At 44.2% G+C, this 20,786-nt stretch overlaps 1 protein-coding gene across 12 annotated transcripts in view; it reads right to left on the reverse strand.

Annotated features, from left to right (window-relative positions):
- LOC121859221 (protein sickie-like) overlaps positions 1–20,786 on the reverse strand; it is a gene marked incomplete at its 3' end in the record, with an annotated part of 132,844 nt that overhangs the window by 86,660 nt on the left and 25,398 nt on the right. For all 12 annotated transcript variants that reach the window (XM_042355952.1, XM_042355950.1, XM_042355951.1 and 9 more), the window contains 1 exon segment: positions 13,107–13,236. In XM_042355952.1, the coding sequence (XP_042211886.1) occupies positions 13,107–13,236 (130 nt within the window).

Here is a 20,786-nt window from a genome sequence, read left to right on the forward strand (position 1 = left end):
TCACATGGACTGGATTTTAAGTCTTAATTCTAATTGATTTTATTGGTGGAGAGGGTGGGTTGGGTGGGTGGGCTGGGTAGGTGGGCTGGGTGGGTGGGCTGGGTTTTAGGGGTGGAACAGGTGAAGAAGTGATGGATGTGGATGAGTCTTAATAGCGAGGTGGAGTGAGTGGATGTATGGGTTTAATGGGTGATGGTGTGTGTCTTTATGGGGAGGTGTAAGGAGTGGATGGATTTCATGGGTTGAGTAAGTGGATGGGTTATAACGAGAGGTGGTAGATACGGATAGATTTCAGTGGATATGTGGATAGATCATTAATGGGTAGGTATAATGGATGACACAGGTACTAGGGAAAGTTATTCTATAAAAACAATAATAATTACTTAATATTGTGGATTTTCACCTCATAAAAAATATTAACAATGAATGAAAAAAAAACGAAAAAGTTGCATTTGTGAACAAGAAAAAAAAATCGACCCCAAAACTCAAATTGTCTATAAAATTAGGAGAAAATTGTTCCCTCATCTCCTCGTCATCATCGTCTCATGTCATCATCATCGTCTCAACACAGGACGTTCTGGTATACCGCGTAAAACAAGGCAAGTGATGGAATGGGCGGGAGTCATGGGCGGGGAGGCACAGGGTTCACAGTGTGGGAGTGGGTTAAGTATGGGCAACGTGGGGTGGAGGAGAACCTGTACGGCAATAATATTCGCCTCGCTGGTTTAACCTCTGAACGTGGGCGTGGATGGGTAATAATTATTTCCCTCTATAATCCATCACCATAAACACACAAGCGTAACAATATGCAAATGAGTCCTACGTCACCCAGCGTAAACATTGTAACAGGTGGTGACGCGTCGTAGATTCCAGGCAAAATAGTTCTGGTGTACAAATAAAAAGAGCGCGCGGGGCTGTCTGCGGGCGTCACGGTGTAAGCCCTCCCTCCTCCTCTCCCTCCCCCGACCATCTGAGTCATCGCTAGGACCCGCCCCCCTCGTTGTCATGGTTACCTCTTGCCGCACGCTCTCCAGCCAGCTTTACTACGCTACCCCTTCCCCCCCTCACCCCTCCCTCCCCCCCTCCCTCCCCCGCACACACAAACAGTCCCTCTCCGAGCCATCACAGTGGATGCTCACCACCAGTACACCGCCACACCCCAACCCAGAAGCAGTTATTTTTTTTCCACAGAATCACACCCACTAATTTCTGTGATATCGAAGACAAAAATTTATATTTGGGTGGAGGTAATCTGAGGTAGTTTTAAAGACGCCCTAGAATTAGTCAGATTTAAATGGATTTTGAAAATAAACATATTCACTTTATGAGTTTAAATGATCTCTGACCATTTGTATAATTTTGTAACAAAAATCATATAATGTATCTGTACTAATATCCGTCCGTCTTTAGGTATGAACGGTCTTAAAGATGATTATGATGCGGTCCAGTAACTTCTTATCCCTCTATACCAGACCACAATTATTTTATACAAGGAAGGCACAAATAACGACCCTCATCTAAACCACACTGAACTTATCAAACACACAATTTTCATTTTTCTCAATTGTAAAAAAAAAAAAACATTCTGAACGACACATACACAAAACAATCCTCTTCTGACCCAGTGTTCGGTAGGGTGCGCAGGGGGAGAGAGAGAGGATGGGTGGAAGGGAGGGAACTAGTGTGAATTAAACGAACGAGCGAGAGACTTAAAAAGGGGGAAAGCAATGATAATAAAAGAACGTGAGAGAGAGAGAGAGAGAGACAAAGAACAGGAGGTGGAAGAAAGGGGAGATGAAGTGGATGAGTAAAGAGAGGGGGTGAGGAAACGAAGAGGAGTGAGTTGGAGGGTGAGGGGAGGGACGATCAAAGGACTGAGGGGAAACCTGGCGGAGAGTGAGAGGATGAGGGAAGTGACGATAATGAATAGTGAAGCGAGGATGAGGAGTGAGGATGATGGAGGAAGGGGGAATAACGAGAAGGGAGCGACGATTATGGGTAATGGAGGAATATTAGATCACACACACACACACACACACACACACACACACACACACACACACACACACACACACACACACACACACACACACACACACACACACACACACACACACACACACACACACACACACACACACACACACACACACACACACACACACACACACACACACACACACACACACACACACACACACACACACACACACACACACACACACACACACACACACACACACACACACACACACACACACACACACACACACACACACACACACACACACACACACACACACACACACACACACACACACACACACACACACACACACACACACACACACACACACACACACACACACACACACACACACACACACACACACACACACACACACACACACACACACACACACACACACACACACACACACACACACACACACACACACACACACACACACACACACACACACACACACACACACACACACACACACACACACACACACACACACACACACACACACACACACACACACACACACACACACACACACACACACACACACACACACACACACACACACACACACACACACACACACACACACACACACACACACACACACACACACACACACACACACACTTCTTCCGGCTCGTGCACGAAAAGGAAGGGGTGTAGTGATGGGATGGGGAGCAGAGAGGGGTGGGTGATGATGGGGTGGGGAGTACAGTACTGAGGGGCGGGGAGATGGGGTGAAGAGCAGATAGTGGCGGGGTGACGATGGAGCAGAGAATTATTTATATATCAAATACTTTCATCGTTTAATGCCTTTACAGACCAGAATTCTATATAAACGCTCGTCAACACATCATAAACAAGCTTTTAAATGTCACCTTCACCATATAAATTCATCATCAGGTATTCCATCAGTGACGTATGTATGACGAAATCATGACATCATACCCCAGCACGACAAGAGGATAAGCCATGACGTCACGGTGACGTAGTGGGCCTGTCCAGCAGGAAGCCGCAAAAGATAGCGCCGCTGGATTCCAGGCTTGGTGAAGGACATGAGGCATCACTATAAATACTGGTGAGAGGGACAGGAGGCGTGAGAACAGCTGTCGCAACAAGGTAAAGAAACCTGTTTACATCATCGTGTGAGAGACAGCCTCCCCCTCGCACACTCCGCGACCTTCTGTGTCTCTCCTTAATACTTCAACTACCAACCTCAATCCCTGTCCTGGTTTAAGGAGGAGGAGGAGTGCCAAGCTGGGAGGTGCTCACCAACTTCACACTTCCTCTCACGCCTCATCCGTCCACCACGACCCACACCTCATGATACAATAAAATAGACGCTTTACAACAGCCGCTGGAGCTCTGAGGCGTACACTAGATATTATTCTTTCGACTCTATATGCTGCAGTTCCTTAGACATAAACGATGTATCAAGTGATGGTCATTAATGTAGCGGTGGTGGTGGAGGCGGTGAGGGAGGCGATTGTGGTAGTCGTTCAGGTGGTGGTAGTGGTAGTCGTTCAGGTGGTGGTAGTGGTAGCCGTTCAGGTGGTGGTAGTCGTTCAGGTGGTGGTAGTCGTTCAGGTGGTGGTAGTCGTTCAGGTGGTGGTAGCCGTTCAGGTGGTGGTAGTGGTAGCCGTTCAGGTGGTGGTAGTGGTAGCTGTTCAGGTGGGTGGTAGTGGTAGCTGCTGTTGTGTAGGTAGTGGTGTAGTGGTAGTCGTCTGGTAGTGGTAGTCGTTCAGGTGGTGGTAGGGGTAGCTGTTCAGGTGGTGGTAGTGGTAGTCGTTCAGGTGGTGGTAGTCGTTCAGGTGGTGGTAGTCGTTCAGGTGGTGGTAGCCGTTCAGGTGGTGGTAGTGGTAGCCGTTCAGGTGGTGGTAGTGGTAGCCGTTCAGGTGGTGGTAGTGGTAGTCGTTCAGGTGGTAATAGTAGTGGTGGTGGTGAGGGCGGAGGTCACCCAGGGAAGTAAGGGTGGAGTCTCACTTGCTCGATATTTAAGGATGCAAAAATGTTGTCGACTTGGGAGGGCGTGTGGGAGTGGAGCTGTCTGTTGTGGTGGTTCTGTGGTATAGTCTGTTGTGTTGGTTCTGTGGTATAGTCTGTTGTGGTGGTTCTGTGGTATAGTCTGTTGTCAGTGGTTCTAGCAGTCATTTATGGAGCCTTTGTCAGGTCTTTGTTTTGGTGTCAGGCAGATCTGTATATATATATGTGACTCTAGCCATGACAAGAACCTTCATATGACTGTGTGCAAAGGTAGGAAGGGAAGGAGATGAGGGAGGGGAGGAGGGGGTGGGGAGGGAAGAAATGAGATGAGGGTGGGGTGGAAGGGGTGGGGGGAGGGAAGGATTGAGGGAGAGGAGGAAGGAGGGAATAACATGTAGATTATCCACCCCAGCTTATGTCACCTCATGATTAAATACCCTAACGCTACCCGGGGAGGTTAGGTTAGTGTGGTTAGGTTAAGTTAATATGAAGGTGAAATAAACTGCGATCTGAAAGGAGTAACTGCAGCAACGAGAGAGAGAGAGTATGGGAGATACGGAACTTGAGCTGGTGGCGGCGGCGTGGGAGGACATCTGTACAAACTGAGGGAGCACCACGTGGCACTGTTTACACTGTGACGTCCGACTATCAACACACACACCCGCCACAACCAATCATACCACGACAGTGAGTGACGGACGGCTGGCTGGCTCTATGTAAATACCCCACCCAATATGACAACATGCCCACATTAAATATTTCCTTTTTTGCAACAATATTTAAATAATACATATACATATATTTTTTCAAATCAATACGTTATTTATTTAAGCTACTAATCTTAATATGTAGTAATGGTTGCCCCTCGTGTCCGAGGATGGCCGGCCCAAGGGCCACCTAGGCGTGAATTTGTTTAAATTGTAGAAGCTGTCGCCAAAACAACAACCACACCCTGAGTTAACGAGTTGCATGACCAAGTGTCAATGAACAGTCCGAGAAGACCGGACAACTCGCCTACTGCACTGGCTAACCATTACCCCGGAACGTGATCCGCAAATCGATTAACATCTTCGTCCCCAACTACTGTACTGCTGGGTAGACAGAGGCAAATGGCGTAAAGAAACTTGCCCATAGCGTCACCCTGCCCGGGGATCGAACCCGGGTCGCTTGCGAGCCGGGCATGCTGATCATTACACCACAGGAACACACCTGTAGTAATGTAGGCTATACATAACACACACGATTGCAGTAATATCTATATAACAAGGTCGTCTACGTGACCTTTACACTTCTAACATAACTTAAAAATTATGCATGACAAATAGTTGACTTCATCTTTCTTAAAAATAACTTGATCTAAAAACATAACATCCTGTAGCGCAGCGATAAGGCAGCAGTGTGACAGTCGACAGAATGGCGGGTTGTCTGTCAACACTTCGGGGAGACAGATAACCGTACGGGGAAAGATACGGTATAAGGCAATGCAGCGCCGAGATAAGCTTTGTACTAACTATAACAAGGCGATAACGTTATCCAGGGGAAATATAACGTAAGAAATTGTTATAACCGCCACCGTCACCCCGCCACCATCTCTATTAATTAGAACGTATTCACTCTACATCAACACAGAGGCAATAATAACCAGCTTAGCTTCCACCTGACCACAACCACCCACCTAACCTAACCTAACTACACATAGCTAAATTTATGCCCACATTTTATTCTATTCTTTTCTCCACACCTCAGGAATAGTTACCAACCTCTGAGAATCTGCGGCCGGAAGCTAGAGTACCAAGAACACACACACACACACACACACACACACACACACACACACACACACACACACACACACACACACACACACACACACACACACACACACACACACACACACACACACACACACACACACACACACACACACACACACACTTAACGTATTGGATGAAGAATGGAGAGAGAGAGAGAGAGAGAGAGAGAGAGAGAGAGAGAGAGAGAGAGAGAGAGAGAGAGAGAGAGAGAGAGAGAGAGAGAGAGAGAGTAAACATGAACCAACAAGAAAACGCAGAAGAAAACCTTGTTAGATCACAAAATAGAGAACAGAGAGAACATGTGGATAAAGATTAAACACAAACATAAAATAAACTAATAAAAATGTAAATAAAAACACACCACTCAGTAAATGACAAGAGAAGAGAAAGAAGGAAAAGGTGGACGAGGAAGAAGGAAGAGAGAAAGAAGGAAGAGAAAGAATAAAAAAATAGGAAAAGAAGAGAAAAAGAAGAGAAAAAGAAGAAAAGAAGGATAAGAAAGAAGAAGACGGAAGAGAGAGAAAAGAAGAGAAAGCAGAGAAAGAGAAAACAGAGAAAGAGAAAGCAGAAAAAAGAAAGTGATAATTCAGATTAAAAAAAAACAAGATCCTGACCCTTTCCTCCCCTTGAACAACAAATGAAAACAACATAATTAATACTCACAACAACTAAGACACGCTGAGATTACTACAGGTGGTGGGAGGAAGGAGCACGTCTGATCACCCTGGTCACCATACTAACACTGCACCTGGCTGCCTCTTCCCGAGTCCTCCCCCCTCCTCCAACACCTCCACAACACAAGTTTTACATCACGCTTCATCCTCTGATTCTTTCCACTATTTACTCATGATTCAAGATAGACATTCATTCTCGTGTGCGTGTTTATTCTTCTTGTTCTCGTAAAAAATAGATATATATAGATAGATAGATAGATAGATAGATAGATAGATAGATAGATAGATAGATAGATAGATAGATAGATAGATAGATAGATAGATAGATAGATAGATAGATGGATAGATAGATAGATCATCTGAAAATTAACCCCAACTTTATTACATCACAAGTTTAACCTAACCTAACCTAATCTAACCAAACCAAACTTTATCTAATCAAACCTAACCTAACCTATCTAATACAACCTAATCTAACCTTATCTAATCAAAGCTAAACTAAACGAAACCTAACTTTATCTAATCTAACCTAACCTAACCTAACCCGAACTTGACCCCTGACACAGGAATCTTACACAATTAAAGAAAAATTCCATCAGCTCTTATTTACTGAAGGTTGAGAGACAGTTATCTCAGAAGCCAACAAGGGCACAACGACGGCAACACGTCATTACAGGGTGACGGAGAGAATGACTTAATACCACCCCCCACCCCAGCCCACTCACTCCCCCACCCCAGCCCACTCACGCTATATTCGTTGACACACACACATCATTACATCAACCTTAACTGACGATGGTAATATTTTGACGCTAATAATCCTTTGACAGATACAGTACAATGGTTACAGTTCAGGATTACAGCTTTAAATGTAACTCAGTATTATATTTTGTATTTATTCCACAGTCAACGGTGGGTGCCCATGTTCGTACAGTATTCCACATATAAATTCAACTAAAATTCATCATTATCTAACGTGGCTGTTATCATCATCACAAAGAGTGTATTATTATTATTATCTTAACTATTACAAAAAAGTGTATCCGTACTGACTGACTCAAGTGGTGATGACGTGATATAATGACACGCAGAGACCTTGGAGGTGGTCGGTGGTGAAACCTTCATAACAGTGAGAGGCAAGGCTTCCACCTCCACACTCTGGGGGGTTAGTGGTGAAACCTTCAGGGCTTCCACCACAAACGTCAACACTCAGGGTATGCAGGAGGAGGACCTAGACGGCAGAGGCGGTGTTGTCTTACTGGCTGACCCCCCGCCCACCTGGCTGAACCGTGTGGGCGGCTGCACGTGGGAGGGAGGAGTCGTCCCTTACACATGGCTGGCCTAACCCAACCACCGCATACCTTCCTGTCAAACTACCATGGCGTCCTGTACTATTCTACTAGCCCCTGTCAAACTACCATGGCGTCCTGTACTATTCTACTAGCCCCTGTCAAACTACCATGGCGTCCAGAACTATTCCACTAGGCGTCCTGTACTAGCCCCTGTCAAACTACCATGGCGTCCTGTACTATTCCACTAGCCCCTGTCAAACTACCATGGCGTCCAGTACTATTCCACTAGCCCCTGTCAAACTACCATGGCGTCCTGTACTATTCCACTAGCCCCCGTCAAACTACCATGGCGTCCAGTACTATTCTACTATACCTTAATAAATACTATCGTGTGCTCAGAGTAGTCTCACTATAGGCTATAAGTGTCTTTGTTATTTGTTGTTTATTTACGTCACATAAGTTTAGTGAACATCCCGATAAATTGTTAACGGGGTTTATTGAGACGACTTACTCACGCATGATGACGTAAGATCCCGCAAATCTCTCCTCCTCCTCCTCCTCCTCCTCCTCTTTCTTCTTCTTCCCCCTTTCCAACTTTCTCTTCTTAACCAACTCTTCCATTTAAACTCTATTCGCCCTTTTCCCACTTTTCTTTCTTCTTTCACTTCTCATTACCTTTTCATATCCTTTTCTTCCCTTTCGTTTCTCAATCTTCCTTCCATTCCCTTTTTCTTATTTTCTCTCATATTCACTGTTCTTCCTTCATCCAAACATTGCATCCACCTCCCTCACCCATCCACCACCACACGACTAAGAGTGTTTTCCTCTCTCCACCCGTCAATCACGAGCTTATAACAAAATCAACACACGAGAACCTCCCTTAATAAACATATTTAGCCAAAAAAAAAATCCTTAAACAAACAGATATTTTTACTGGGGTACAAATAAACATTCTGGTCATCACAGCAACGCGGACGAGTGCAAAACCTGCCCCAACCAGTCACCGTCCCCGCCATCACAACACCTTCCTCAAACTAAGCTGATCACAACAACACATAATACTGCGTCTGACGCCCAAGGCTGGCCCCATGAGACGACTATGTAAGAAAAACTCTTGCCTAACACACTCTCAGATGCTGTCGGGTTGGACTATTATGTGGCAAGACTTACTAGAATATGGTTTTGTGTTCGCTATCCATATTCACAACAGTGGTTAAGGTGTAGTCCAAATATGGAACACGGGGACGAGACCAGATTCTACAAATTCATAAATTATCATTCTAATTATAATTAACAAAGGCAGATACATTCCTTCAAAGTTACCTTAATCTGACTATATTGATATACTCATTATGTACTAAACAAAGCGTATAGTTGTTATCGTTGACATAAAACTATGAAAGTGTAAACGAAAAATTTTAAAGCGCCTCTTCCAAGGCGCACCGGAGGCGTTTTCTCTGACCCCCGTCGCCCACTCAAGGGTGACTCATCTAGAGAAGTTGTTGGGCCAGATAATAAACAGGGTGTGGGCCAGGCAAGAGCGCGCAACACCCACTGATATCCCGTGTTTTATGGCCCTCTACAGGTACTCCCTTCCAAACGGTTCTGGTACTCAATGTGACAGTGGTCAAGATCTCTCTAAGATAGTACAGTAACGTTATAAATGTTTCGCCATGTGTGTGTATATTTATGCATATCATGACAATTTTTTTTAAATTTTATATATCTTATGATTGAGGTAGACAATGAAAAGACTTGGTAACATAATAGAAAATGACTGAAGTTTATAAATATATACACATGAACATAACCTTCCTGTTGCTAATAGCCAACATTCCAACTAATTCGACCACACAGTTTACTACTGTCCTCACCACAGTGATCAGTTGTGTACACTTGGTGGTAAAAGAGGCTGGGAGTCGAGATCTGCCTCCCACCACCTACAATATTATTGTAGTGTCCTGCGGCAGTAGCGGCAGCGACGCCCCCTGGACGCCGGCTCCACCTGTTGCTTCTGTGGGCTGGCTGCCTCACACAATGTTTATGTACGGTGATGGTGCAGGAGCCTACACCTTACTGCTAGTTGTGGTGCAGGAGCCTAGAGCTTACTCCTAGTTATGGTGCAGGAGCCTAGAGCCTGCTGCTAGTTGTGGTGCAGGAGCCTAGAGCTTACTCCTAGTTATGGTGCAGGAGCCTAGAGCCTGCTGCTAGTTGTGGTGCAGGAGCCTAGAGCTTACTCCTAGTTATGGTGCAGGAGCCTAGAGCTTACTCCTAGTTATGGTGCAGGAGCCTAGAGCTTACTCCTAGTTATGGTGCAGGAGCCTAGAGCCTGCTGCTGCTCCTGACGATACACACGGGGGCAGCTACAGTCACACGGGGCACCTCAATGCCGTCTTTCATTACCAGAAGCCCCAGACCTCCCTCGTGTCCTTATCTCGGCCTCCTGACCTCCAGCCGTCCTCAAACACTCCTAACTCTCTCACTAACTACCTTATACCTCCCTCACACCACAACACCTCCCTCACACCACCACACCTCCCTCACACCACAACACCCCACACCACCACACCTCACACCACCACCCACCACCACCACACCTCCCCCACACACCACCACCACCACACCTCCTCACACCACCACACACCTCCCCTTACACACCACCACACACCCCCCACACACCAACACACCTTACACCACCACACCCTCACACCACCACACCACCACACTCCTCACACCACACAAACCTCCCCACACCACCACCACACCCTCCCTCACACCACCACCACCACCACACCTCCCCAGCACACCACCACACCCTTACACCACCACACCCCCCACACCAACACCACCACAACCCCACACACCACACCAACACCACAACCCCACAACCACACCACACCCCCCACCACCACCACCACCACACCCTCACACACACCACCACACACCTCCCTTACACCACCACACCTCCCCCACACCACCACCACCACCACACCTCACACCACCACACCTCACACCACCACCAACACACCTCCCTCAGCACACCACCCCACCAAATACACCTCCCTCACACACCACCACCAACACACCTCTCTCACACCACCACCAACACACCTCCCTCACACACCACCACCAACACACCTCCCTCACACACCACCACCAACACACCTCCCTCACATCTCAAAAGTTCTCACTCCTCTATCATAACGTTTACTGCCAGTGATATATACAGTACAACTGTTCAATCATACAGTGTACATACAAAGCTAACATACGTATACACTTACCCCCAGGTACACTAAATGATTGGGGGTTAGGTTAAAGAATTGCATATAGTTGTTGTTGATATTACATAGCGTGCAGTTTTCTATACATATCAAAGCGGCTTAACCCCAGAGTTGACATATCGACTCGTTTCTAAATATGCATTTTTTACGGAGTGAATAGGACAGTCGGCAGCGATAACAGGATGCCCTTAACATTGATATAATCTGGTATTAATGAAGGTAAATATTCCATCCCCACAATCCAATATTTATAAACAACTCATTAATACTTCCCCAACAAAACACTGCATTAACATTCTATGATGCTTTCTTGTCTCTCCTCAGTGTAATTTAAAACCACAACTTGTCTGTCCTGTTATCCCGCTTCTTCTCCTCCTCTTCACGTTCCTCCCTTTATTATCTAGGTCTTCCTCTCATTCCTCTTCAGTGATTCCTCTTACGTGACTCTCCCTCTCTCTCCCTCTCTCATATATTGTGTTTTTATTTACCAATCCTCCCTCACTAGATATTAAATTCCCACTAATTAAACACAGCAGACAGACTCCTCCTACCCAAGAGTGCCACTGCCAGACCTGCGACAGCTCCAGGAAGGCAGACACTCTCCCCCCCCCCTTACCAGATCTCTCTTCTCCTTCCCACCAAATGTTAACCTTTCGTTCCTTCCCCTGCAATTATCAACCTCCCCTCCCCTCCCCTTCCCCAGTCAGTGCCAACCCTGCGATTTCCCTTCACCACGTGCCAACCTACTTTCCCCCTCTCCCCTGCAAGTGTCAACCTATCCCATTTCCTCCCCAGCAAACGCCAACCTACCTCACTACCTCCCCTACAACGCTCAACGTTCCCCATACAAAGGTCAACCTACTCCCTCCCTCCACCACGTGTCAAACTACTCCCTCCCTCCCTCCCTCCCTCCCTCCCTCCCTCCCCGGCAAGGGTCAAGCCTCCACGACCCTGCAATATGACAAACCCGTCCAAGTCTTCACAAAAGCAGGCAGTTGTGTGGAGTCGTCGGCTGCAGGGTCTACCATTGCCTTACTTGGTCAGCCACTCCCATCACCGGGTATGTTGGTTATATCCGCCTATACTTACTGGGTATACTGTTACATTACCTCACTAAAATAAGATTCAAGGTCAGCTGTTAAATATATCCCTGTAATGACCTATGAATGCCATCACTTAATCTATAAATTGTAGGAATCATGTGAAGTTTAGGCACCCCAGCTTATTTCACCTAATTATTAAAACATCCTAACACTAGCTATTATAGTTGTGGTTAGGTTAGGTTAAGGTTTGGGTGTTTAATCATCAGGTGAAATAAGTTATGATCCCTAATATTCACGTGATTCCAGTTATAAGACATATTGCTTTTAGTTTGTGTACGAGCTGCCATCACGGAAAGTACTGAATGAATAACTTGGCCGTCACTCACCGCAGCCAAGCATACACACAACCTTCGAGACCTGTTGATAACCCACATTCCGTCACACTGCTACACACGACTGTCATAACAAACTAATTACCTTCTCCTAATTCGGCTCATTATTATAATCACACTATTTATGGGGTGGTCTGCATTATATTATTCCTATTTCAAATTTAGTGAGCCTTATTCGTACAGCGTTTATAAAGTATTATGGTAAGTGTGATAAATTTAACCACTGACCAACGGGGGATAGTTTGTGGTGGGTTTGGGAGCAAAACCTCAATAAATATAAATTTACCTCAACTTAAAAACATTAAATATCTTTAAAATAATACACAACATGGCACTGTATACAGTCATGTTTACCAAGCCCGCACTGCCAAATATTTATACTATTTCCTGACACAAATTTGCATGTACAGTATGATGCCCTGTAGTTGTTCTCAGTTAGATTACCAATGTTACTAACTTAATGACCATATAAGATATTTGCCTATATATCAACACCTTGACACTCAACACAGGGGTAGTCCGGATGTTTTAAACGTTCTCTCGGTGGATGGGTCAGTGAAGGTTACTGAGGTGGGTACAGTACAGTACTTACTTTGAGTGCTTCTCACTGAGAGATGCTCTGCCGCCATGGCTTCTTGGCTGGGGGATGAAAGAGCTACTGCCGTTGGCTGGCGAGGTGGAGCGGCTGCTGCTGGCTGATGCTGCACTCTTCAACTGGGAACCTGTACGCAAAGAAAACGGGAAGTTACTCTCGGGAAACGGGAAGATTATATAATTGCAACGGGAACTTGTATAACAATAGCACTTTTGTTTAATCGGCAAGAATTATTATTTCACTAAATTTTAATAATACCTTTCCTACTATCAACCTTACCCTTAGTATAATATGAACAACCCTAACTATTCCAAGTATAACTAACATATACTGTACATCAATCATAATAATGATAGCACAATTCGTAATAACTAAATATAGACCATCCTAGGCAATCTTACTAACACGTTATCCTGAGTGTATCATAAACAATAGTTACCTTATCAGTCCTATGTACCTACATCACTAACAAATAAATATTCAAAATTCAAGTACTCAAAGTCACAGTACATTAAACAATGCAACTATAATTAGTAATACCACTTTCAATACACTTAGAAATTGTATTACATAAAGAGATCTTTGGTTGCCAATAATGAGTGACATAACCCCCCCCCCCCTCTCCCTGGTCCGTGACACCACAACAAAGGCTGAAGTGTAACCATTGCCGCACGACCGACACATGAGGCGCGGCTCACCAGGAAACCACATTGTTTACCCCGGCAATATCCGCTCTACTTAACAATACCAAGGAAGGAAATAATGTGTTCAGAGCCATAGATTTATAAAGTAACTAAAATTACACATGTTACATATTTTGAGAACCATTAAGTTAATAAAAGTCATGCATCACATCTAAATTTACAGTAGGTGTCGCCAATTTCGTGAGTGGGGAAAAAAAGGCAACATTTTTTTTAGGCTGTTTAGTACATATTCATATTTACTTTAAGAAATTTTCAGAATGAAGTGTAGAACTAAACAATATACGAGGAAAATGCATATTCAAACAAAGAAATGCACCACAAAAGAAAAAAAATGGGTGGCGTGGGAGTTCTCCTCGACACATGACACCAAAGTGATCCAATGATGCGGAAACTGAAGCTTGGCATACACCCACCCACCATCTGTCCCCTGGCGCTGTATTGATCACGTAGCAAGTTGAACTGATCGATTAGTTACCCTCAATTCACCACGACCACAAAATTGCACTCTTTCAGGGAGGGGTGAGGGCAGATGTGAACACAGAACACCAATCAAGTTACGAAAGAGATACATCGACGCACATACAAAAACATCATTGCCTTTACATATTCATAAGCATAGAAATTAGCATCGTCAGTGCAGATAAACATAAAATATCCACAATAACAATGTTTACACACGAGTCGCTAACTGCAAACTTGCCAACGACAGTTCACCACGGCGTAAAACATGTATCAAGCAAATAATACTATACCTGTATTCACATATGAGAGTAACGCAGAAAAACAGTAAAGTAAATTTCTAGCACAGTAAAAGAAAAAACACAACAGGAAACTAACCTTCAACTTTCAACGATGTGTAAAATGTTCATGTACTTTAAATATTAAATGCTTTCCATCCAGTATATTTCAAATTAATACGTAAATTACATATCTTATGAGAACTCTTGTCACACTACTGGCTCCATTAGTTTTGTTATGATCTTCATATAATACAATAATCCCCTGACTTATATCACACTGAAAAATCTATATTGCAGTGAGTGTAAATTATAATATTTCTGGTGATTCAATATTCCTGCAACCACCTCACACATCTATCCACATAACCACACATATCCATCCACATAATCACACAAACCCACCCACATATAATTCATAGTCACACACACAGCACATCTCTGAAGGGAACAGAGGTCGTGGTGACATATGTCCACTGTGAGTCACTACGACCCCTTCCACCCTCACCGCCTTGGTCTCACGTGTGCCCAGGGAGGAACTGATTTTTTTTTAAAGGGGTGAGGAAGGGGCGGTAGACAATAAAGGTTTGAGATGGAAAAGTGTAACATTAGGGTAAGGGAGATCAGGAGGGTAAGGGAGAATCAGGAGGGAAGGGGAACATCAGAATGAATAGTGGATGGACGAAATAAATGGACAGAAAGAAAGAAAGAAAGAAAGAAAGAAAGAAAGAAAGATGGCGATTTATAACAGGCAGGGGAATTTGCTTCTCGTCAGAGGTCAACAGTAACAATCAATCATACGTAAGTGATTGATGACGCGAAAGTTTGAGAACTTGTGCAAGTCCTGACAGGTGTGTCTACCTGGAGAATAATAATCGTACAGTTCGCCAGACAGAACCTTGGTAACTCCCAAGTCACCGCGATAATCTAACCTCTCCTGTACAGTACATGACCACCCCACCTCACCCCGGTAATATCCTTCAAGCTCCAAGCTATTTTGTACCAATAATCCATTGAATGTATGAATTTAACTATTATTTAAGGAGTCAGACAGTCACCTGATTAACATTAGAGCGCACACATGGACAGTATTAACAGACTGAAAATGGACTAGACTGACACTTCCCTCCTGTACATGACCCTTGACTAGAGCGGAAACCGAAGTGTAGACGGACACACCTTGCGACCCCAAATATTTCAAAATTTTCTATTAACCCCTTGCGGGCTCCACAATAAGGTTCCGCGGGTGCCATGGGGCCCGCAAGCTACAAGTTGGAGACCACTTACTAAAGTGGTGCATCCCAAAAAGAAAAAAAATCGCCCAGACAGCTACAGACCGGTTCCAGAGCCAACACGGTTTACCATAACAAAACTCACCCCAACAGACTTATGAACAAATATCTCAGTGTAGGACGCGGGATGGCCAGATTATTCCCAAAGCTAACAGAGTGTACATATAGGTGCCGCCCCACTTACACAAGCTTACCTCCCGGCGTCCAAGGGGTGGCCATGTTGACACAGCGGCCAGCGAGTCTTGACACGCGGGGATACACCTACACGCCTGACGCCTACAAGCCTAAAGACACTTTCACATCAAACTATTTCTTCCTGTTATATAAAGTATACTGTTTGGTGCTACCATATAAAATAAAGCAAAAGTGTACCCAAAGCTGATTATGATTTCAATTTAATTTTTTCATAAACCGATTACTGTATAATAATGTCCAGTTTAGAACATACGTAACGTACAGTACAGGTGCTTTGGCGACTGCACCCACTGCTTAACAATATACAATCGACTATATACACCTCGTGTATATACGAAATATTTAAACTTCACGATCTTACAAGTAATATAAAAATCAACAAATGAGCCGGTCACCGAAACGAGGTTCGTAGCCCTCGAGAGTAATGAGACGAGTGAGAACTGAGAAGCGTGACTCACGAGGCTAGGACAGATTAATCTTTACTTAGAAGGTGGGAAGTACGAGCGTGACCCTCCTCAGGTGCTTAAGCTTAGCTAGTCATAAGAGTAATGAGGTCAACTCCTACCCTGCTGGCATTAGCGATTCGTTTTAATATATACAGATTGATTTGTATATGAATTTTCTGTTTTTAGTATTAAGAGCTATGGTGAAAATGGAAGGGTAGAGAAATCGTTAATTACTTGTAAACACTTTTGTTTAAACATATTAAAGAAACTACGATAGTTTATCAACTACTTGGAGGAAGAGAACGACCTAAATACCCGAAAGGCGAAGTGACGAGCCAATCCAAAACCAATGTCGAGGAGAAAATTTCGTCGTTTGGTATTCAAACCTTATTGTCATCACGTTCCGACACGGCCACGTTAACCACTTCGTAAATATACAACTCCACTGGGGACTGAAAGTCTACCTTTACTTACATAATAATTATATAAAAAGGTCAATCTTGAGGAACCTTCGTAACAAGAAGGGCCACCATCTAACATACTCAGGAGCTGATTACCACGTGCAGACAGACACCTTAAACACGGCGTCGTACGGGGTCCACCACCACACGCCCGGTCCTTACGAGTACACACACCCAACTGATCTCCAGGTCCCCCTCCCTCCCGAGATGGTCATCTCTAGGACTAGGTAATCCCGGGTCGAGGGAGACACTATTCCAGGCTTGTGTTGACATTCCAGGACCGCGTTCCTCGTCGCCTCCTCTCGGCCACTCCACTTAGTGTCTCAACCTGTGTGGCTTCTCCAGGGCTTCGGCTTCCACTCTCACTATCTTCATAATATTTCTGCATCGAGCTTCGTTTATACAACATTAAACCAATCTTCCCTGCACCTAAAAATATATCTAAATCCTCTGTAAACTTTGAAGTATAAATTAACATGAATATATACCAACAATTCCCGGCCAAGTCAAGGACGGGTGGTGAAGTATAGAGTCATTACCACGATAGGTCTTGGTACCGAGGCTGAAGTGCTCGACCCCCCGTCAGTCTCGTGTTTACATTTCACTGCCTTTATTACCCGTTTACACTCCTCAAACTAGGCTCTAGGATGATCGTGTGTATCATTAATGGGATTATGATATTTTTTTCTAGATCTTTCACATATTCACACACCGACTTCTAATTATATGAACTAAACTGATATGGTTTACTATTATCATCAGCAGGAAGGGTGAATCAGGCGTCTAAGTCCACCTGTTTATGATCTTACTCTACGGGAGGAACCATGAGAGCCAAGATGTTTATATTAGTCTGCACTTGAAGATCACTGACCTACTTCTCACAAATAATAACAGATGGATCTCTTGATGATTAGGATACCCAGCGTATTTCATTTGATAAGTATACTGTACACCCTAACGCTAACTAGAGGGGTTATGTGTTATGTTGTTAGATAAAGTTAATTTAATGTAAGGGTTTTTAATTATGAGGTAGAATAAATTTGGGGGTCCTAATCTTTATGAGATTCCGCTAAATTTTTACGCATTATCCCTCTTGATTCCTCGACGCGGACGATTAGTTTCTGTTGTGCTGTGGTTCTGTTTGTTTATACAGCAGTGAAACAACGGGACAGCCAGAGAAAAAGTCTGTTATCAAGGTACAGTGATACAGAGTACTGTGCCCACATGAAGGAGGCTTCTATGGGACCTTGGCTCACTTTTACTACAAAGGGAGTAATCTGTGAAAACTAGCCAAGTGAGGCGCTGACAGTCTACAGCTCCTGTTCTACCATCTGTCAGACGAGGTAAACACCTTTATACCCACACCTGACAGTAATCAGACATGATTTGTATACGTCTTAAGTAAGAAGATACGACTCACAGGATCTACCAGAATGTACACAAACACTACGGTGATGACGCGGGAGGAGGGGATGACGCGGGAGGAGGGGATGACGCGGGAGGATACACAAACACCGTCTATTTAAATAAGACACGTCAATAACATGGCTATTCAGAGGTTTATTTTGACGGCGAGGTAAACAAAAGCTAAATCCTCAGCTCACGACACGCCATAACGTAACCGTGGGGAGTATTATGGTGTATGGTCAGGCCGTGAGATTAGCCAGAGGATCCCCCATCCCACTCCCCTCTGGGTCGTCATCAAGATAAATGAACATCACGCCTCGCAGCCCCACTTAACACCTGGTCCTGCGCCTATATTACTTGCCCGCGCTATATTTACCCTTAATAAAAAAAAACATGCATTCCTGCCAGTACATTTAAATATAGACAAACATTTCTGCATTACGGTCGTAAAGTACGCTGGGTGTAATCTAAAATGAAGATCGGTAAGACAAGACGGCATAAAAACGACTGCAACTGGAATCCAACACCATTACGAACGTCTTGGTGGATCGTGTGTTACATCATCTATATTGGGCCGGGTCGAGAGCTGATGACGGCCCCCAGTAATGGATCATCAGCGTGGTGGCACAAGATGGATCACTGCTCAAAGATCCATCGCCCTATTATGAGCTTCACACAGGCCGCCATAAGAGATATTTCCCCATTACAATATCCGATAGTCACCCTCGTTGCCACATGTCACCAAATTCAATGTCTCTTGATTTTCCCGTCAATATAAGACATTACGACGACAAACCCGACATTTCGTCACATTATCGCTGATGAAACTACACGAGATTATACACATATTTCACCGGGTGATCTTAAGCCACGAGTACAAAAAAAAACCCAGCAGTAAAAAGGAGAACTGAGGAGGAATGAAGGAGCAAAGATAACAGGGGGATATATAAAAAAAAACGTAATAAACAAAGAAGAGAGATGAGAAGGATCACTAGGTAAGACTGTCCAAACTATGAAGACGAGACACAGGGAGACGAGACGATGATTTCTGGTATAAATGAAAAAATGAAGAAGAACACGGCGTGGAAAAGGAGGGAGGGGGGGAGACGTCAAATTATTAATGATCGAACGACGTAAATAATGGAGATTCAGACACAAAGAAACAGAGGAGGAGGAGGAGAGAAACAAAGGTCAAGGGAACATAAAGATGAAGAGAGAGAAAACAAAAAACTACTGTGGAAAGAAGAAACGTAAAGGAAGAGGAATGAAGGAAAAGGAATAGAGCAAAGGAGAAGATGAGGGAGAGAGGAACGCAATGTGAGTGAGGAAGGAGAAAATGATTGAAGGAGGGAAGGAAGGTGGGTGATAGATGAAGGGAGGGAGTAAAGTAGGTTAGGAAAGTGAGTGATGGAGGGAAGGAGAGAGGGAGGGAGTGAGAAAATGATGGAGGATTGGAAGGTGGGAGGGGAGGCAAGGAGGGAGGTGGAGGGTGGTCAACAGGTGTGCGGCACAGGTGAAGGGGTGTCCAACACGTGGGATAATTAAACTGAAAATCTACCTCATACCTCCACAACTTCAATACCTCCTCGACCTCCAACACCACCGTAACAGCTCTCCTCACCACCAACAGAGTAAACAACAGGAGAGGAGGAGTAAACAAGGAAATAAAATAGTAAACAACTTTACCTGAAAGCCAATAAGGTGCCAAACAAAACACTTTTATATTAAAATCTTAAACACACCTAACACACCATTGTTTCATTATCAACTAAACACAAATAAAATCATCAACAACAAGGAGTCTTAACATGATAAACCTCTAAAATATTCAGATACATAAGATACATAATTTACCTTCCAAGATACGTGACTGAATAACCATGAATAATTATCACAAAGATGTATAAAACTTATTCACTGGGACTATAAAAATCTGGGTCCTTAGTTTGTGCTCCCGGTATTAACCACTCTTACTAAACCCAGCACTGTGGTGATAAGTGTGGCGTCAGGTACAGGTGTGTAGAACGAGCCACAGGTGTCCATCGTTCAGGTGGGCGACAGGGACACACACACACCTCACCAACAGCCTTACTTTTACGGACTAACGAAGGACACATAAACCTAAACTAACTTATGGACGAAAATAAATATTGAGTGAATATTAAATGTGAGGTTAATAATAATAATAATAATAATAATAATAATAATAATAATAATAATAATAATAACAATAGGTGACTTCAGACGACAAGTATGAATAAAATGACCAGAAGAAACTTGGTGGTCGTCACAGTTCATAGCCTGTGAGGGGTGGGTTATGGTATACTGTACTGGGTGTTGTTCTCCCGGGCTGAGCAGACCACCAGGCTACTGTTTACGACACTTCAGTTAATATTTACTAGCCATCAGTGACTGGGTCTTTCCTACCGATATCT

This window comes from Homarus americanus, unplaced genomic scaffold (assembly GCF_018991925.1).
Source record: "Homarus americanus isolate GMGI-L3 unplaced genomic scaffold, GMGI_Hamer_2.0 scaffold47521, whole genome shotgun sequence".
Classification (NCBI taxonomy): Eukaryota; Metazoa; Arthropoda; class Malacostraca; order Decapoda; family Nephropidae; genus Homarus; species Homarus americanus.